Source organism: Styela clava, chromosome 10 (genome assembly GCF_964204865.1).
Source record: "Styela clava chromosome 10, kaStyClav1.hap1.2, whole genome shotgun sequence".
In the NCBI taxonomy this organism is placed as follows: Eukaryota; Metazoa; Chordata; class Ascidiacea; order Stolidobranchia; family Styelidae; genus Styela; species Styela clava.
This window is the reverse complement of record NC_135259.1, coordinates 5,219,238-5,236,223: the sequence shown is the minus strand read 5'-3', so window position 1 is coordinate 5,236,223 and position 16,986 is coordinate 5,219,238. Positions and strand designations below refer to the sequence as shown.

The 16,986-nt window shown below is 34.5% G+C and overlaps 3 protein-coding genes across 5 annotated transcripts; all 3 read right to left on the bottom strand.

Moving 5' to 3' along the window:
* Nucleotides 1–2,814: 2,814 nt before the first annotated feature.
* Nucleotides 2,815–5,868, bottom strand: LOC144428055 (uncharacterized). Of its 2 annotated transcripts, none has more exons than XM_078116707.1 (3): nucleotides 5,729–5,868; nucleotides 3,422–3,751; nucleotides 2,815–3,241 (listed from the first exon to the last, which is right to left on the bottom strand). In XM_078116707.1, exons 2-3 carry the CDS (start codon nucleotides 3,748–3,750, stop codon nucleotides 2,821–2,823), a joined length of 750 nt encoding a protein of 249 aa, XP_077972833.1. In that variant the 5' UTR covers nucleotide 3,751; nucleotides 5,729–5,868; the 3' UTR covers nucleotides 2,815–2,820. The 2 variants fall into 2 exon arrangements, with proteins under 2 accessions (XP_077972833.1, XP_077972832.1); XM_078116706.1 differs by having other exon boundaries at nucleotides 5,734–5,868.
* Nucleotides 5,869–11,385: 5,517 nt separating this feature from the next.
* Nucleotides 11,386–15,009, bottom strand: LOC120338395 (uncharacterized). 2 transcript variants are annotated; one of them, XM_039406380.2, is made up of 3 exons: nucleotides 14,870–15,009; nucleotides 12,170–12,499; nucleotides 11,386–11,989 (listed from the first exon to the last, which is right to left on the bottom strand). In XM_039406380.2, the coding sequence occupies exons 2-3, from the start codon at nucleotides 12,496–12,498 to the stop codon at nucleotides 11,569–11,571; spliced, it is 750 nt and encodes a 249-aa protein (XP_039262314.2). In that variant the 5' UTR covers nucleotide 12,499; nucleotides 14,870–15,009; the 3' UTR covers nucleotides 11,386–11,568. The 2 variants fall into 2 exon arrangements, with proteins under 2 accessions (XP_039262314.2, XP_039262313.2); XM_039406379.2 differs by having other exon boundaries at nucleotides 14,875–15,009.
* A 944-nt stretch (nucleotides 15,010–15,953) lies between these two features.
* On the bottom strand, nucleotides 15,954–16,838 carry LOC120334144 (uncharacterized). Its single transcript, XM_039401602.2, has 2 exons — nucleotides 16,507–16,838; nucleotides 15,954–16,374 (listed from the first exon to the last, which is right to left on the bottom strand). Exons 1-2 carry the CDS (start codon nucleotides 16,836–16,838, stop codon nucleotides 15,954–15,956), a joined length of 753 nt encoding a protein of 250 aa, XP_039257536.2.
* Nucleotides 16,839–16,986: the final 148 nt, after the last annotated feature.

The following is a 16,986-nucleotide window of genomic DNA, read 5'->3' as shown; positions in this document are numbered from 1 at the left end:
AAAACAAAAAACGATAGTGTAATTTTTTAATCACTAAACTGTTCACTGCGTCCATTAACAAACCCAACATTCAAATATTACCAAGTAAAAATCCGGCCAAAGGCAAATTATTCGCTTTTTCGAATCTGTATCACTCTATCGCGCCGCAATAATGCCGACTTAATTAAGCAGCCTACTTTTCCAACGGATAATAATATTTTCTGTTGCCTAAGATACTCAATCCATGGACAATACGCGCATTTAAAATGTCTTGCCATATTAATTTAATTGTGTTCATCGTAACTCGCCTTTGCGCCGACTTGCGGTAAAATAAAAGCACTACTACGAAATACTACGGCTATCTGAGACATAAAAGAGCCTCAAACACCTACTTTTCTAACTTAACACAGCGCAGCTGTGACTTCTATATATATATCTTCCATACGTTCTAATGAGCTCAAGGCTGGGTGTTTCTAGCAAGCTGAGCTGTGGAGTCGAGACGGGGCTGAAATTTTGGCATTTTTCCATTGGATTCGGAGTCGGAACTGGGATCGTTGTTTTCTAACTCATTATTCTGAATTCACCGAATTAAGAATTTCAGACTGGCATTGGTAACAAGAGCAATCAGCAAAAAGCATGAAATTTATGATGCGTTCCCAACAGTCTATTAGAGAAGGCCTGCATACGCCAAAGTTTTCGCTTTTCGATTTAATTTTCCCTAAGTTCAGAGCTGGAGTAGGAATAGGAAAAATGTAACAACCCATAGTCCAGAGTTGGATGTAAACTTTCTCCGAATCTACAGCCTTGGCAATAACCACCCACACCTTAATTTCATTTGTTTCTGGGTTGATTTTCCTTATCGGAATTATTATTATTATCAATTTTTTATATAAATTTGTTTTATTTTTCAGCAATGCAAAGAAAAATACTTCGTCTCATCATCACTGATTTCTGTTGTTGGGTCCCAATTTGCATAATGTCCTTCTGCAAGCTGGCGGGAGTGAATATTCAAGATACAGCATACGCTGTGGCAGCAATCGTTCTTTTGCCCATAAACAGTGCTCTTAATCCTATTCTATATTCGGACATGGTTGACGCGGTTTACAAAAAGATTCGGAGAACAAAAGATAGTCAATGTTCTTCACAGAGAACGTAAAGAGGTTCTTCCAAATCAACACATTTTACTAAAATTGAAATGCACGACAAGATAACGGTAGCAGAAGACCAAGCTACTCCGGCTGGATCCGTCCTTTGAGTAACTGGAAATTGAAGCATTTTTACGTGCATCATTGTTAAATATTAGTTGACCTCTGAATGTGATTGGTTCACAAGAAATTATTCCAGAAACCAGAAAATACTAACCAGCGATTTAAAACCTACTCAGTGTCATGGAACCTAGTTGTGGACTCCTTTCAATAAGACCAGCTTGGATTGCCATCTTTGAGCCCATTTTTGAGGGTTGACTCTTCTGAAAACTTCTCGCACAGATTTGGGTAGTCAAGAACAAACAGTACTAAACGTTCCATCAAACTTGATCAGAGTAGATATTTGTAGGTGAATAATAAAGTCATTCGAGTATAAGAACAATTTTGTGCTATTCCGTAGCCTTCTTTATTGAAACGTTCTTGAAATCTCGTTTTATGCAAGCTAAAGCACATTGTTGAGAAGTTTCCTTTCGTGTCCATCGTATGCATGTTTGCTCATCAGTTGTTTCTCAGATATATATTCATATACTTTGTAAATTTCAACATACAAATCTGGTAGGTGGGCAAGCAACGAAAAACAAAAGTGCAATCATGCATTTATGTTTGACTAAGCCTAACTAATGGCAAAATAACTTGGGCTTCTTTGTGTTTGTGTTAAAGAAAATCAGTACGTCGTTTATTTTGCGTGAAATTTATTCAATTCAATTGGTAATGAGTAGTCCCCGGATATGTTATGTAATACATAAAATGCTTCTGTTCTTGTCTTCATTTTTATATAGTTTTTTGTTTGTATCAATCAGTTGCCATTCGAAAGATGTTCTTCATGCATCAAATTTTATTGTTATCCGTTGGTTTTGCACTTGTGTATAATAAAACTAAGGTCATAGATATTTTTTTAAATGAGTTTTCTCACAGAAGTAAACTGTTATATATCTTTTATCAAGAATGTTTCTATAAAATACAATTGATTTTATCATATGTATTTTACAAACAATCTTGCTCTCGATACGACTGACACCAGAGTAATCTGTTTTATCGCAACGCGTCAAGAAAATACTAAAACATCATGATTCATAGATAACTTTCTACTAGAAAAGCGGTTTGTAAAAACTACCGATTAACGCGATACTTTACTAATGCGGTTTGCTAAACGCAATCAGTTACAGGACTAATATCATAAAGAGAAGTAGTATTCCAAAATACTCCTAACATAATATTTTTAGTGGAATGTAACTGGTATCTATAAAAGAAAATCATTATTCCGAGAAATAGTTATATATATTTATATAATATATGTCATTTCATTTATATACAAAAAATCCGAAGAAAATGGAATATAATATATTGCACAAAATCATATATATTGCAAAGACAATCAAGACATAAGACATAAAAAATAATCTGATAATGTTTTTTAGTATTAGCACAAGAATTTGATAAAAGGCAGTAATCTATTCTGCAAAAAAATCATGGTTTTTATAAAGGGTATAACTCATGACTGTTAGTAATTTCCTCCAGACTATTATTCCATCAAACATTGGCAGCTGAGAAACTATTTAATTCGAGTTAGTTCACATAAGTTCCGCAATGCTTATATGTGCCTGATAAGATAAGTATGGAGCACAAAAAGAAATGTTTACAGATTCGATGAATGAGCAAACATTTTTCTGGCTTCATAAATCCAACTCGGATCCTCAGGTGGAAGTAAAAATATCCATATATGGGATGTATCTTTGCCTAGAACTCCAACGTTATTTGTACGTAATTGAGCCACTTCTATGAATCCACTTTTCTTCGTGAAATTCCTAGACCTTTCATGATCACAGATGCAATGAGCCAGGGGAGGTTTTGGGTTTGCTATTCCAGCGAGACGCTTTCTTTTTACGACTTCGTCACTCATCATCTGCACCGCTTGCATGACGAATTTTGATCCAATTCCTTTTCCTCTGTAGCCATCATCCACTATTTGAAACACGCCAGGCATAAGGTTTGTACCTAATTTGTCTGCCAATTCTTGTAATTTATAGTAATAGGTTTTATATTCCCAGTCATCACGTCTATAAATATAACAAATGGATCATAGGTAATAATACAATTGTTCTATGGTATTCCAGACAGTGATGTGAGGGATGAACAAGTACTATATCAAACACCTTTGGCCGAAATTGAGCACTGGAGCACTGAAAACATTGAACACATTAAATGTAAAGTTTTATCAAATAAGTAGTAAGTATTACCTTGAATGTTTCATCCAACCGTTTCTATCAACTGCTAGTAAAGCTGTGTGATCATTTTCTAATTCCTCATCCTGATACATTGTAACTGACATTCCACCAATTATTTTGATTCCTTCCTCGTCTTCAGCTTTTATTACAACTAATATACCTTTGCCATCTTGAAAAATAGCTGGATATAAATAGTCAAAATAGACTTTCAAAAATTCTCGCCGAATTTCTGGATCCGGGTGTGTGTAAGTGTAGAAAGGATCATTTTGAAATGCTCTCTGACATATTTTAAAACATTTTCTCCAATCACTTTCCTTGCGTTCTGATAATTCAATCCACATTCTGAATTAAATAAAATAATTTTGATTGTTCGAACACGAATAATAGGAATACGAAGGCACAACCAAAAAGAATAATAATTTTATACGTGCAATAGACGCCTAAGCATTATAAACGAAGACCAAAACCTCTAAAATAACTCGCTGATTCAAGCGTAATTGGGCATTGCGATTTAATTTTTATTTGGAATTGCACGAATACGAAAAATACGAGTAAAGTAAACATGACGAGAAGAGCTTGTGACTATTTTCTACACCGTATATTTTCCGCGGTCCCACGTTCTCCAATGAAATGAATTTACGATATGTTAACGATTTCTGGACGATTGCCGTTGCATATAACTCATATTGCAATTGAAATCACAATTTCACAATTTTCACAATATTATATCCCGAGGTGACAATGCAAAATGGATTCGTTATCCGAGAAAACATGCTTCTTCATTTCTTCACTTTAATATAAAAGTATATTTTTGCGACATGTTTGTTAGACACTTGGATACAAATCGGACCTATAGATTGTTGTGTCGAATTTTTGTTGTTGCTGTTGGTATATTTGGTATTCTTCTTCTTCTTTTCTTCTTGTTTGTGAAAAAATTACTTTTCTTTTCAAGTACTGTACAAATAGCTTTGAAATTGTTAGTGGCTGAAGATTGTTGTTGTCGCTAGAATGCTATTTCTTTAATTAATTTTTGAAATTCCTTTGGGCTCTATGAGATCCGTTTTTCCCTACGAAGTTTTGTGTGATGACGCCATGAAAATTAAAAATTGCGCACCGTGCAGCGATTCCATAAACGCAAGCAGCGGATTTCGTGCTCAGCAAATGTCTGAAAGTTTTTGGAAAAGGAGTACGGTATGATACGGTACGGTGAAAGACTTGATATTACACTTGTGGATTATTCAATCATTTGATTTACATCGAGACTAGAAGCATGAATCATTATCGGTCTCAGACCAAAGCTGGTACAGTCCGGGTGGTACCGGTACCGGTACCGGTACTGGTAAATTACAGTGGCTATTCCGCAATCCCAGCTTTGTCCAGGATATGACTTTGGAGCTATTGTGGGTAAAATATTTCGACTTGGCCTTCACGGTATATATTTAAGCATTGCTCTTTTATTTTTTTCAGCATGTGAATTGAGTTATTTGATGGTAATGAACGGGACTGGTTGGCGAGTTTTCAAACATGCTAACGAGCTTTTCATAATGACCCTTTATACATTTAAACACATCCTGATCCAAATATTAGACAAAAATTTCTTGCTGTGTGTTATGAATATCTATATCCAGCAATATTTAAATAAGGGCGCGGATTTCCAGCACTCATTAAAACGAGGAAAGCTGACAAAATCAAAATAGTTGGAGCGACAGCATGCTCAATGGAGGAAGATGAAGTTTTGATGGAGAAAGTCGTTTTGCTGATATCGACGAAGAAGGTTGAAGAAGACATCAAAAGTATGTGAATGCTAATTCTCAGTTCAATTACCATCAACCCTCTACTCTCCTATATCCAGTTAAAAATCTGTTTGAATTGGTCAGCTTTTTTTCAAACTCATGTTTACAGTTTACAAATCACTGCAGGTTGATTTATTACCAAATGTGAGGAGGGTAATTACTAAATTTTCTGACATAGAGACATCTTTTTTTGTAATACTGTTTAGGCGGGATTTATAATGTCAGGCCATAACAATAATATTTAGTTATCATGCATAAGCCAACCTGAGCTAATAGATATCGCATTCGATTTTCATTTTTCCATGTCAAAACATTTTTATGATTAGACAACACCAAATGCGTTTTTGATTTAACCTCCAGCAGATGCCAAATGCGAAACAGGCCACAGATGATGAGGCCGCGTTTGGGATATAACAATGCGTATGTCACACTTTTCGATGTATAATTAAGACAAGATTGGTTTATCCCATGCTTACAAAAATGCTGAATAAATATTTTCGACAATGCTACACAAATAATTACTTACTTTACCTCTTCGTATTTTTTGACGATGTCATTCCTAATATCTCCGTTAGTAGTAACTGATCAGTAGTAAAAACAAGTAAATATCAGTACTCGATACAGTATATTCTTGTGCAAAAAATGTAGCAACGCGTACAATTGTTTAGAGACCGACTTCAGAACGCGACTGGAAAAAACGTTTTATTGGGTTTAGGTTTGGATATTGATAAATGAGGCATTTCCGTTACGCAAGGTTTGAACAAAAACAGAAAATGCCAATGAATTTTTAAAGTTATTCCAACACCGACAACACTATTTGATCCCCTGTGTTAGCTTGTGTAGTATAAGACGAAAAAACTTCGTGGTTTGCGTAAGTAATGTATGAAGTTTCAAATCAAATGATTTGAATGACTTTTATTAACATATGGAATAGTCAGGCGTGATTGAATTCAATATGAAAAACCACTGCTAATGTGCCCTGGTTCGAGTCGCCGTTTGTCTGCCATGCATCACAACATGTCGTGGCGTGTCAAATTAAGAAAATAAATCAAATATAATTCAAATAGTATTCTATATGTCAATCGAAATTCTCTCGCATACTTCTAATTGTTGTATAATTTAAAATATTATATAATCAGCGCTTTTGTCAACTCAAAAAATTGATTTCGTTTAAGGCTTGATTTTGTGTGACCAGGTATTAAAAACATTTTTCTCTATTGTATTTAACTGATGGGGATGTTCGGCAGTTACCAAGATGTATCATACTAAGCAACAAGCCATGTTTTACTCATTTTTTTTTTTTTCGAGACAATGGAATATTTTCTAATGAACTGTCGTGTATATAGAGATGAAAGACACACATTTAAGATGAAATCCTGCGATTATGGCATTGATTCTCAAATCAGAGCTATTTCAAGCGACTGTCGTCGTTTCCTTTCACTATACTTGATTTTGTGAAGTTCACCAAGATTCGGTTTTGAATTGTCTAGCGCAAAAGACTCAAATTGCTAAAAGCTCCATATATTTTCATACCACACACACACACACTTATTTTGTCCCAACGCTTTGAATAATCCATTAGGACATTGTATTATTTATCGAGACATTCACAGGTTTGCTGGCAGAACAAAAATTTTTTTGGCAGCATTGATATAACTTGAAGGCAAAGATGGAAGAACAAAAATCCACATATACGAAAGCTCTTTGCATAAATCAGCTGGTTGGTACGATCTCACTTGAGCCAATTCAATCATGCCGATCTTTTTACAAAAGTTTCTAGATTTTGGATGGTCAGAAATAGCGTAGGAAAAAGGCATTTTTGTATTAGGTATTCCTGCTAATTTTTCGCGTCTCATTACTTCATCACTTTGCATTTGCATTGCTTTCAGTAAAAATTTTGATCCTATTCCTTTTCCTCTATATCCGTCATCAATAGCGTGAAAAATTCCATAAATAACAGTAACCCCTAATTTTTCACCCAATTCTCCAAATTCGTTTTCGTATGATTGTTCCTCCCATTCCGCGTGCCTGAATGAAATATTTATTGAATTAGGGAAGGTAAAATCTTATTCTAAGAAACTAACATAATATTTTGAGTAAGAATCTGCAAAATTGTAAACCTCAAATTGTATAATTTAAAATAAAAACGTTCTTACCTTTTATACCTTTCCCAACTTTCCTTATCGATCTGAGACAAGCGATCATCGTCTTCTTTGCTGAGTTCTTTTCCTGTAATGTATGAACCAGCTATCGCACCAATTATTTTTATTTCATTGCCTTCTTTCACTTTAAGTAAAGATAACAATCCATAACCCTCTTTCAAATGTCCAAGATATGTGTCATTGTAGTACACCGCTAAAAATTTCCGTCGTATTTCCGCATCTGGATGAGTATACATATAGAACGAATCATTTTGAAAAGCTCTTTGACATATTTTAAAAGATGTATCCCAATCGTTTTCTTTTCCATCAGACAATTCAATCCACATTCTGAGGTAGATGAATTACTAAACTAAAACATGAACTGTATTTGATCTTCATGTGCTAGTATACTATTAATTTAATACTGATCCCATTTATTTAAAATAGATGTAAATAATTTCATATTTTCGATGAGATTTATAAATTGTTTCTAACGAGTTTCGTAGAACAAATTCCTCAGAGCTTATTTAGCCATACCTAAATTCGGACTCTCGAGTTACAATTTTGTGTGCCATACAAGGCGTTAATTGACGACGAAAGCGTGGTTTAAAGACTCATTTTGTATAGATTGCATACTAGTCTGTATATACCAGAGCAATTGACCGTTAGTGTGGTCACAATCACAGGTTGTGACTGTGAGAATCCACAGGGTCATCAAAATGTTATCCTACATCTTTTTATGTGCATTTAAATAAAAAATCTTCCTCATTAAGAAAATAATTGAATATTCCGGTAGCTAGAAACTGAGTAGGGGAAAGTGTGGAAGGTTGAGACACTTTTTTTTCTTCTGCATATTTTGAGTTCTATATTCTGTAACTTCATTTCATTTTGCGGGGCAAATGCGGAGAGGAGTAAATGTGGTTTTTATTCAGCGACTAAGAAATTCCCTCGCGACATACATCTCACCGCCAAAATGCTTTGAAAAAAAAAAACGTTTGTCTCCCACTGTATCCCACGAGTGGGGCACATTCGGACAGACCCTGACGCACAATGGGGAATTCTGTTAAATTAATCGAAGTATGTCCTTAAAATTAAGGAAAGATTCAACAGTATCATTTAAAAAACGGGGGGGGGGGACATAGAAAATGGAGATTTGATATGTTTGGAATCAATGTTCAACCAAGATATTTCAGATATTTTTTCAAAAAATCCCTTAAACAAATTTTCTGCATTGGCAACATAAAAACACTTTGTATACTTGTTGAATATTTTAAATTTATATTATCAAATCTGAAATAAATTCATTGATTTCATGGGCCTAATTTCAAAGAGTTCTGAAATTTCTGCTTTCTTGACAATGACATTCCTTTGACATTAAATATATGACATAGGCATTAAATACCGGGTTTGAGAACTGTTATAAAAACAAAAAACGATAGTGTAATTTTTTAATCACTAAACTGTTCCATTAACAAACCCAACATTCAAACATTACCAAGTAAAAATCCGGCCAAAGGCAAATTATTCGCTTTTTCGAATCTGTATCACTCTATCGCGCCGCAATAATGCCGACCTAAGCAGCCTACTTTTCCAACGGATAATAATTTTTTCTGTTGCCTAAGATACTCAATCCATGGACAATACGCGCATTTAAAATGTCTTGCCATATTAATTTAATTGTGTTCATCGTAACTCGCCTTTGCGCCGACTTGCGGTAAAATAAAAGCACTACTACGAAATACTACGGCTATCTGAAGACATAAAAGAGCCTCAAACACCTACTTTGCTAACTTAACACAGCGCAGCTGTGACTTCTATATATATATCTTCCATACGTTCTAATGAGCTCAAGGCTAGGTGTTTCTAGCAAGCTGAGCTATGGAGTCGAGACGGGGCTGAAAGTTTGGCATTTTTCCATTGGATTCGGAGTCGGAACTGGGATCGTTGTTTTCTAACTCATTATTCTGAATTCACCGAATTAAGAATTTCAGACTGGCATTGGTAACAAAAACAATCCGCAAAAAGCATGAAATTTATGATGCGTTCCCAACAGTCTATTAGAGAAGGCCTGCATACGCCATAGTTTTTGCTTTTCGATTTAATTTTCCCGAAGTTCAGAGCTGGAGTAGGAATAGGAAAAATGTAACAACCCATAGTCCGGAGTTGGATGTAAACTTTCTCCGAATCTACAGCCTTGGCAATAACCACCCACACCTTAATTTCATTTGTTTCTGGGTTGATTTTCCTTATTGGAATTATTATTATTATCAATTTTTTATATAAATTTGTTTTATTTTTCAGCAATGCAAAAAAAAATACTTCGTCTCATCATCACTGATTTCTGTTGTTGGGTCCCAATTTGCATAATGTCCTTCTGCAAGCTGGCTGGAGTGAATATTCAAGATACAGCATACGCTGTGGCAGCAATCGTTCTTTTGCCCATAAACAGCGCTCTTAATCCTATTCTATATTCGGACATGGTTGACGCGGTTTACAAAAAGATTCGGAGAACAAAAGATAGTCAATGTTCTTCACAGAGAACGTCAAGATGTTCTTCCAAATCAACACATTTTACTAAAATTGAAATGCACGACAAGATAACGGTAGCAGAAGACCAAGCTACTCCGGCTGGATCCGTCCTTTGAGTAACTGGAAATTGAAGCATTTTTACGTGCATCATTGTTAAATATTAGTTGACCTCTGAATGTGATTGGTTCACAAGAAATTATTCCAGAAACCAGAAAATACTAACCAGCGATTTAAAACCTACTCAGTGTCATGGAACCTAGTTGTGGACTCCTTTCAATAAGACCAGCTTGGATTGCCATCTTTGAGCCCATTTTTGAGGGTTGACTCTTCTGAAAACTTCTCGCACAGATTTGGGTAGTCAAGAACAAACAGTACTAAACGTTCCATCAAACTTGATCAGAGTAGATATTTGTAAGTGAATAATAAAGTCATTCGAGTATAAGAACAATTTTGTGCTATTCCGTAGCCTTCTTTATTGAAACGTTCTTGAAATCTCGTTTTATGCAAGCTAAAGCACATTGTTGAGAAGTTTCGTTTCGTGTCCATCGTATGCATGTTTGCTCATCAGTTGTTTCTCAGATATATATTCATATACTTTGTAAATTTCAACATACAAATCTGGTAGGTGGGCAAGCAACGAAAAACAAAAGTGCAATCATGCATTTATGTTTGACTAAGCCTAACTAATGGCAAAATAACTTGGGCTTCTTTGTGTTTGTGTTTAAGAAAATCAGTGCGTCGTTTATTTTGCGTGAAATTTATTCAATTCAATTGGCAATGAGTAGTCCCCGGATATGTTATGTAATACATAAAATGCTTCTGTTCTCGTCTTCATTTTTATATAGTTTTTTGTTTGTATCAATCAGTTGCCATTCGAAAGATGTTCTTCATGCATCAAATTTTATTGTTATCCATTGGTTTTGCACAGGTGTATAATAAAACTAAAGTCATAGATATTTTTTAAATGAGTTTTCTCACAGAAGTAAACTGTTATATATCTTTTATCAAGAATGTTTCTATCAAATACGATTGAATTTATCGTATGTATTTTACAAACAATCTTGCTCTCGATACGACTGACACCAGAGTAACCTTTTTTATCGCAACGCGTCAAGAAAATACTAAAACAGCATGATTCATAGATAACTTTCTACTAGAAAAGCGGTTTGTAAAAACTACCGATTAACGCGATACTTTACTAATGCGGTTTGCTAAACGCAATCAGTTACAGGACTAATATCATAAAGAGAAGTAGTATTCCAAAATACTTCTAACATAATATTTTTAGTGGAATGTAACTGGTATCTATAAAAGAAAATCATTATTCCGAGAAATAGTTATATATATTTATATAATATATGTCATTTCATTTATATACAAAAAATCCGAAGAAAATGGAATATAATATATTGCACAAAATCATATATATTGCAAAGACAATCAAGACATAAGACATAAAAAATAATCTGATAATGTTTTTTAGTATTAGCACAAGAATTTAATAAAAGGCAGTAATCTATTCTGCAAAAAAATCATGGTTTTTATAAAGGGTATAACTCATGACTGTTAGTAATTTCCTCCAGACTATTATTCCGTCAAACATTGGCAGCTGAGAAACTATTTAATTCGAGTTAGTTCACATAAGTTCCGCAATGCTTATATGTGCCTGATAAGTATGGAGCACAAAAAGAAATGTTTACAGATTCGATGAATGAGCAAACATTTTTCTGGCTTCATAAATCCAACTCGGATCCTCAGGTGGAAGTAAAAATATCCATATATGGGATGTATCTTTGCCTAGAACTCCAACGTTATTTGTACGTAATTGAGCCACTTCTATGAATCCACTTTTCTTCGTGAAATTCCTAGACCTTTCATGATCACAGATGCAATGAGCCAGGGGAGGTTTTGGGTTTGCTATTCCAGCGAGACGCTTTCTTTTTACGACTTCGTCACTCATCATCTGCACCGCTTGCATGACGAATTTTGATCCAATTCCTTTTCCTCTGTAGCCATCATCCACTATTTGAAACACGCCAGGCATAAGGTTTGTACCTAATTTGTCTGCCAATTCTTGTAATTTATAGTAATAGGTTTTATATTCCCAGTCATCACGTCTATAAATATAACAAATGGATCATAGGTAATAATACAATTGTTCTATGGTATTCCAGACAGTGATGTGAGGGATGAACAAGTACTATATCAAACACCTTTGGCCGAAATTGAGCACTGGAGCACTGAAAACATTGAACACATTAAATGTAAAGTTTTATCAAATAAGTAGTAAGTATTACCTTGAATGTTTCATCCAACCGTTTCTATCAACTGCTAGTAAAGCTGTGTGATCATTTTCTAATTCCTCATCCTGATACATTGTAACTGACATTCCACCAATTATTTTGATTCCTTCCTCGTCTTCAGCTTTTATTACAACTAATATACCTTTGCCATCTTGAAAAATAGCTGGATATAAATAGTCAAAATAGACTTTCAAAAATTCTCGCCGAATTTCTGGATCCGGGTGTGTGTAAGTGTAGAAAGGATCATTTTGAAATGCTCTCTGACATATTTTAAAACATTTTCTCCAATCACTTTCCTTGCGTTCTGATAATTCAATCCACATTCTGAATTAAATAAAATAATTTTGATTGTTCGAACACGAATAATAGGAATACGAAGGCACAACCAAAAAGAATAATAATTTTATACGTGCAATAGACGCCTAAGCATTATAAACGAAGACCAAAACCTCTAAAATAACTCGCTGATTCAAGCGTAATTGGGCATTGCGATTTAATTTTTATTTGGAATTGCACGAATACGAAAACTACGAGTAAAGTAAACATGACGAGAAGATTTACGATATGTTAACGATTTCTGAACGATTGCCGTTGCATATAACTCATAATGCAATTGAAATCACAATTTTCACAATATTATATCCCGAGGTGACAATGCAAAATGGATTCGTTATCCGAGAAAACATGCTTTTTCATTTCTTCACTTTAATATAAAAGTATATTTTTGCGACATGTTTGTTAGACACTTGGATACAAATCGGACCTATAGATTGTTATGTCGAATTTTTGTTGTTGCTGTTGGTATATTTGGTATTCTTCTTCTTCTTTTCTTCTTGTTTGTGAAAACATTGCTTTTCTTTTCAAGTACTGTACAAATAGCTTTGAAATTGTTAGTGGCTGAAGATTGTTGTTGTCGCTAGAATGCTATTTCTTTAATTAATTTTTGAAATTCCTTTGGGCTCTATGAGATCCGTTTTTCCCTACGAAGTTTTGTGTGATGACGCCATGAAAATTAAAAATTGCGCACCGTGCAGCGATTCCATAAACGCAAGCAGCGGATTTCGTGCTCAGCAAATGTCTGAAAGTTTTTGGAAAAGGAGTACGGTATGATACGGTACGGTGAAAGACTTGATATTACACTTGTGGATTATTCAATCATTTGATTCACATCGAGACTAGAAGCATGAATCATTATCGGTCTCAGACCAAAGCTGGTACAGTCCGGGTGGTACTAGAAGCATGAATCATTATCGGTCTCAGACCAAAGCTGGTACAGTCCGGGTGGTACCGGTACCGGTACCGGTACTGGTAAATTACAGTGGCTATTCCGCAATCCTAGCTTTGTCCAGGATATGATTTTGGAGCTATTGTGGGTAAAATATTTCGACTTGGCCTTCACGGTATATATTTAAGCATTGCTATTTTATTTTTTTCAGCATGTGAATTGAATTATTTGAAGGAAATGAACGGGACTGGTTGGCGAGTTTTCAAACATGCTAACGAGCTTTTCATAATGACCCTTTATACATTTAAACACATCCTGATCCAAATATTAGACAAAAATTTCTTGCTGTGTGTTATGAATATCTATATCCAGCAATATTTAAATAAGGCCGCGGATTTCTAGCACTCATTAAAACGAGGAAAGCTGACAAAATCAAAATAGTTGGAGCGACAGCATGCTCAATGGAGGAAGATGAAGTTTTGATGGAGAAAGTCGTTTTGCTGATATCGACGAAGAAGGTTGAAGAAGACATCAAAAGTATGTGAATGCTAATTCTCAGTTCAATTACCATCAACCCTCTACTCTCCTATATCCAGTTAAAAATCTGTTTGAATTGGTCAGCTTTTTTTCAAACTCATGTTTACAGTTTACAAATCACTGCAGGTTGATTTATTACCAAATGTGAGGAGGGTAATTACTAAATTTTCTGACATAGAGACATCTTTTTTTGTAATACTGTTTAGGCGGGATTTATAATGTCAGGTCATAACATTAATATTTAGTTATCATGCATAAGCCAACCTGAGCCCACTCATTAAAACGAGGAAAGCTGACAAAATCAAAATAGTTGGAGCGACAGCATGCTCAATGGAGGAAGATGAAGTTTTGATGGAGAAAGTCGTTTTGCTGATATCGACGAAGAAGGTTGAAGAAGACATCAAAAGTATGTGAATGCTAATTCTCAGTTCAATTACCATCAACCCTCTACTCTCCTATATCCAGTTAAAAATCTGTTTGAATTGGTCAGCTTTTTTTCAAACTCATGTTTACAGTTTACAAATCACTGCAGGTTGATTTATTACCAAATGTGAGAAGGGTAATTACTAAATTTTCTGACATAGAGACATCTTTTTTTGTAATACTGTTTAGGCGGGATTTATAATGTCAGGTCATAACATTAATATTTAGTTATCATGCATAAGCCAACCTGAGCTAATAGATATCGCATTCGATTTTCATTTTTCTATGTCAAAACATTTTTATGATTAGACAACACCAAATGCGTTTTTGATTTAACCTCCAGCAGATGCCAAATGCGAAACAGGCCACAGATGATGAGGCCGCGTTTGGGATATAACAATGCGTATGTCACACTTTTCGATGTATAATTAAGACAAGATTGGTTTATCCCATGCTTACAAAAATGCTGAATAAATATTTTCGACAATGCTACACAAATAATTACTTACTTTACCTCTTCGTATTTTTTGACGATGTCATTCCTAATATCTCCGTTAGTAGTAACTGATCAGTAGTAAAAACAAGTAAATATCAGTACTCGATACAGTATATTCTTGTGCAAAAAATGTAGCAACGCGTACAATTGTTTAGAGACCGACTTCAGAACGCGACTGGAAAAAACGTTTTATTGGGTTTAGGTTTGGATATTGATAAATGAGGCATTTCCGTTACGCAAGGTTTGAACAAAAACAGAAAATGCCAATGAATTTTTAAAATTATTCCAACACCGACAACACTATTTGATCCCCTGTGTTAGCTTGTGTAGTATAAGACGAAAAAACTTCGTGGTTTGCGTAAGTAATGTATGAAGTTTCAAATCAAATGATTTGAATGACTTTTATTAACATATGGAATAGTCAGGCGTGATTGAATTCAATATGAAAAACCACTGCTAATGTGCCCTGGTTCGAGTCGCCGTTTGTCTGCTATGCATCACAACATGCCGTGGCGTGTCAAATTAAGAAAATAAGTTAAATATAATTCAAATAGTATTCTATATGTCAATCGAAATTCTCTCGCATATTTCTAATTGTTGTATAATTTAAAATATTATATATTCAGCGCTTTTGTCAACTCAAAAAATTGATTTCGTTTAAGGCTTGATTTTGTGTGACCAGGTATTAAAAACATTTTTCTCTGTTGTATTTGACTGATGGGAATGTTCGGCAGTTACCAAGATGTATCATACTAAGCAACAAGCCATTTTTTACTCATTTTTTTTTTTTTTTAGGAGACAATGGAATATTTTCTAATTAACTGTCGTGTATATAGAGATGAAAGACACACATTTAAGATGAAATCCTGCGATTATGGCATTGATTCTCAAATCAGAGCTATTTCAAGCGACTGTCGTCGTTTCCTTTCACTATACTTGATTTTGTGAAGTTCACCAAGATTCGGTTTTGAATTGTCTAGCGCAAAAGACTCAAATTGCTAAAAGCTCCATATATTTTCATACCACACACACAGACACTTATTTTGTCCCAACGCTTTGAATAATCCATTAGGACATTGTAATATTTATCGAGACATTCACAGGTTTGCTGGCAGAACAAAAATTTTTTTGGCAGCATTGATATAACTTAAAGGCAAAGATGGAAGAACAAAAATCCACATATACGAAAGCTCTTTGCATAAATCAGCTGGTTGGTAAGATCTCACTTGAGCCAATTCAATCATGCCGATCTTTTTACAAAAATTTCTAGATTTTGGATGGTCAGAAATAGCGTAGGAAAAAGGCATTTTTGAATTAGGTATTCCTGCTAATTTTTCGCGTCTCATTACTTCATCACTTTGCATTTGCATTGCTTTCAGTAAAAATTTTGATCCTATTCCTTTTCCTCTATATCCGTCATCAATAGCGTGAAAAATTCCATAAATAACAGTAACCCCTAATTTTTCACCCAATTCTCCGAATTCGTTTTCGTATGATTGTTCCTCCCATTCCGCGTGCCTGAATGAAATATTTATTGAATTAGGGAAGGTAAAATCCTATTCTAAGAAACTAACATAATATTTTGAGTAAGAATCTGCAGAATTGTAAAAAATCCTCAAATTGTATAATTTAAAATAAAAACGTTCTTACCTTTTATACCTTTCCCAACTTTCCTTATCGATCTGAGACAAGCGATCATCGTCTTCTTTGCTGAGTTCTTTTCCTGAAATGTATGAACCAGCTATCGCACCAATTATTTTTATTTCATTGCCTTCTTTCACTTTAAGTAAAGATAACAATCCATAACCCTCTTTCAAATGTCCAAGATATGTGTCATTGTAGTACACTGCTAAAAATTTCCGTCGTATTTCCGCATCTGGATGAGTATACATATAGAACGAATCATTTTGAAACGCTCTTTGACATATTTTAAAAGATGTATCCCAATCGCTTTCTTTTCCATCAGACAATTCAATCCACATTCTGAGGTAGATAAATTACTAAACTAAAACATGAACTGAATTTGATCTTCATGTGCTAGTTTACTATTAAGTTAATACTGATCCCATTTATTTAAAATAGATGTAAATAATTTCATATTTTCGATGAAATTTATAAATTGTTTCTAAC

What these genes read in the sequence shown, in the direction of transcription:
- LOC144428055 (XM_078116706.1), bottom strand. Translation starts at nt 5,759, where the DNA reads ATGACATCGTCAAAAAATACGAAGAG. An exon ending in TCGTCAAAAAATACGAAGAG is followed by an intron (nt 3,752 to 5,733) that starts GTAAAGTAAGTA and finishes TATTTAATTCAG; the next exon opens with AATGTGGATTGAATTATCAG. An exon ending in GGTTGGATGAAACATTCAAG is followed by an intron (nt 3,242 to 3,421) that starts GTAATACTTACT and finishes TTATATTTATAG; the next exon opens with ACGTGATGACTGGGAATATA.
- LOC120338395 (XM_039406379.2), bottom strand. Translation starts at nt 14,900, where the DNA reads ATGACATCGTCAAAAAATACGAAGAG. An exon ending in TCGTCAAAAAATACGAAGAG is followed by an intron (nt 12,500 to 14,874) that starts GTAAAGTAAGTA and finishes TATTTAATTCAG; the next exon opens with AATGTGGATTGAATTATCAG. An exon ending in GGTTGGATGAAACATTCAAG is followed by an intron (nt 11,990 to 12,169) that starts GTAATACTTACT and finishes TTATATTTATAG; the next exon opens with ACGTGATGACTGGGAATATA.
- LOC120334144 (XM_039401602.2), bottom strand. Translation starts at nt 16,838, where the DNA reads ATGTGGATTGAATTGTCTGATGGAAAAGAAAGCGATTGGGATACATCT. An exon ending in AGTTGGGAAAGGTATAAAAG is followed by an intron (nt 16,375 to 16,506) that starts GTAAGAACGTTT and finishes TATTTCATTCAG; the next exon opens with GCACGCGGAATGGGAGGAAC.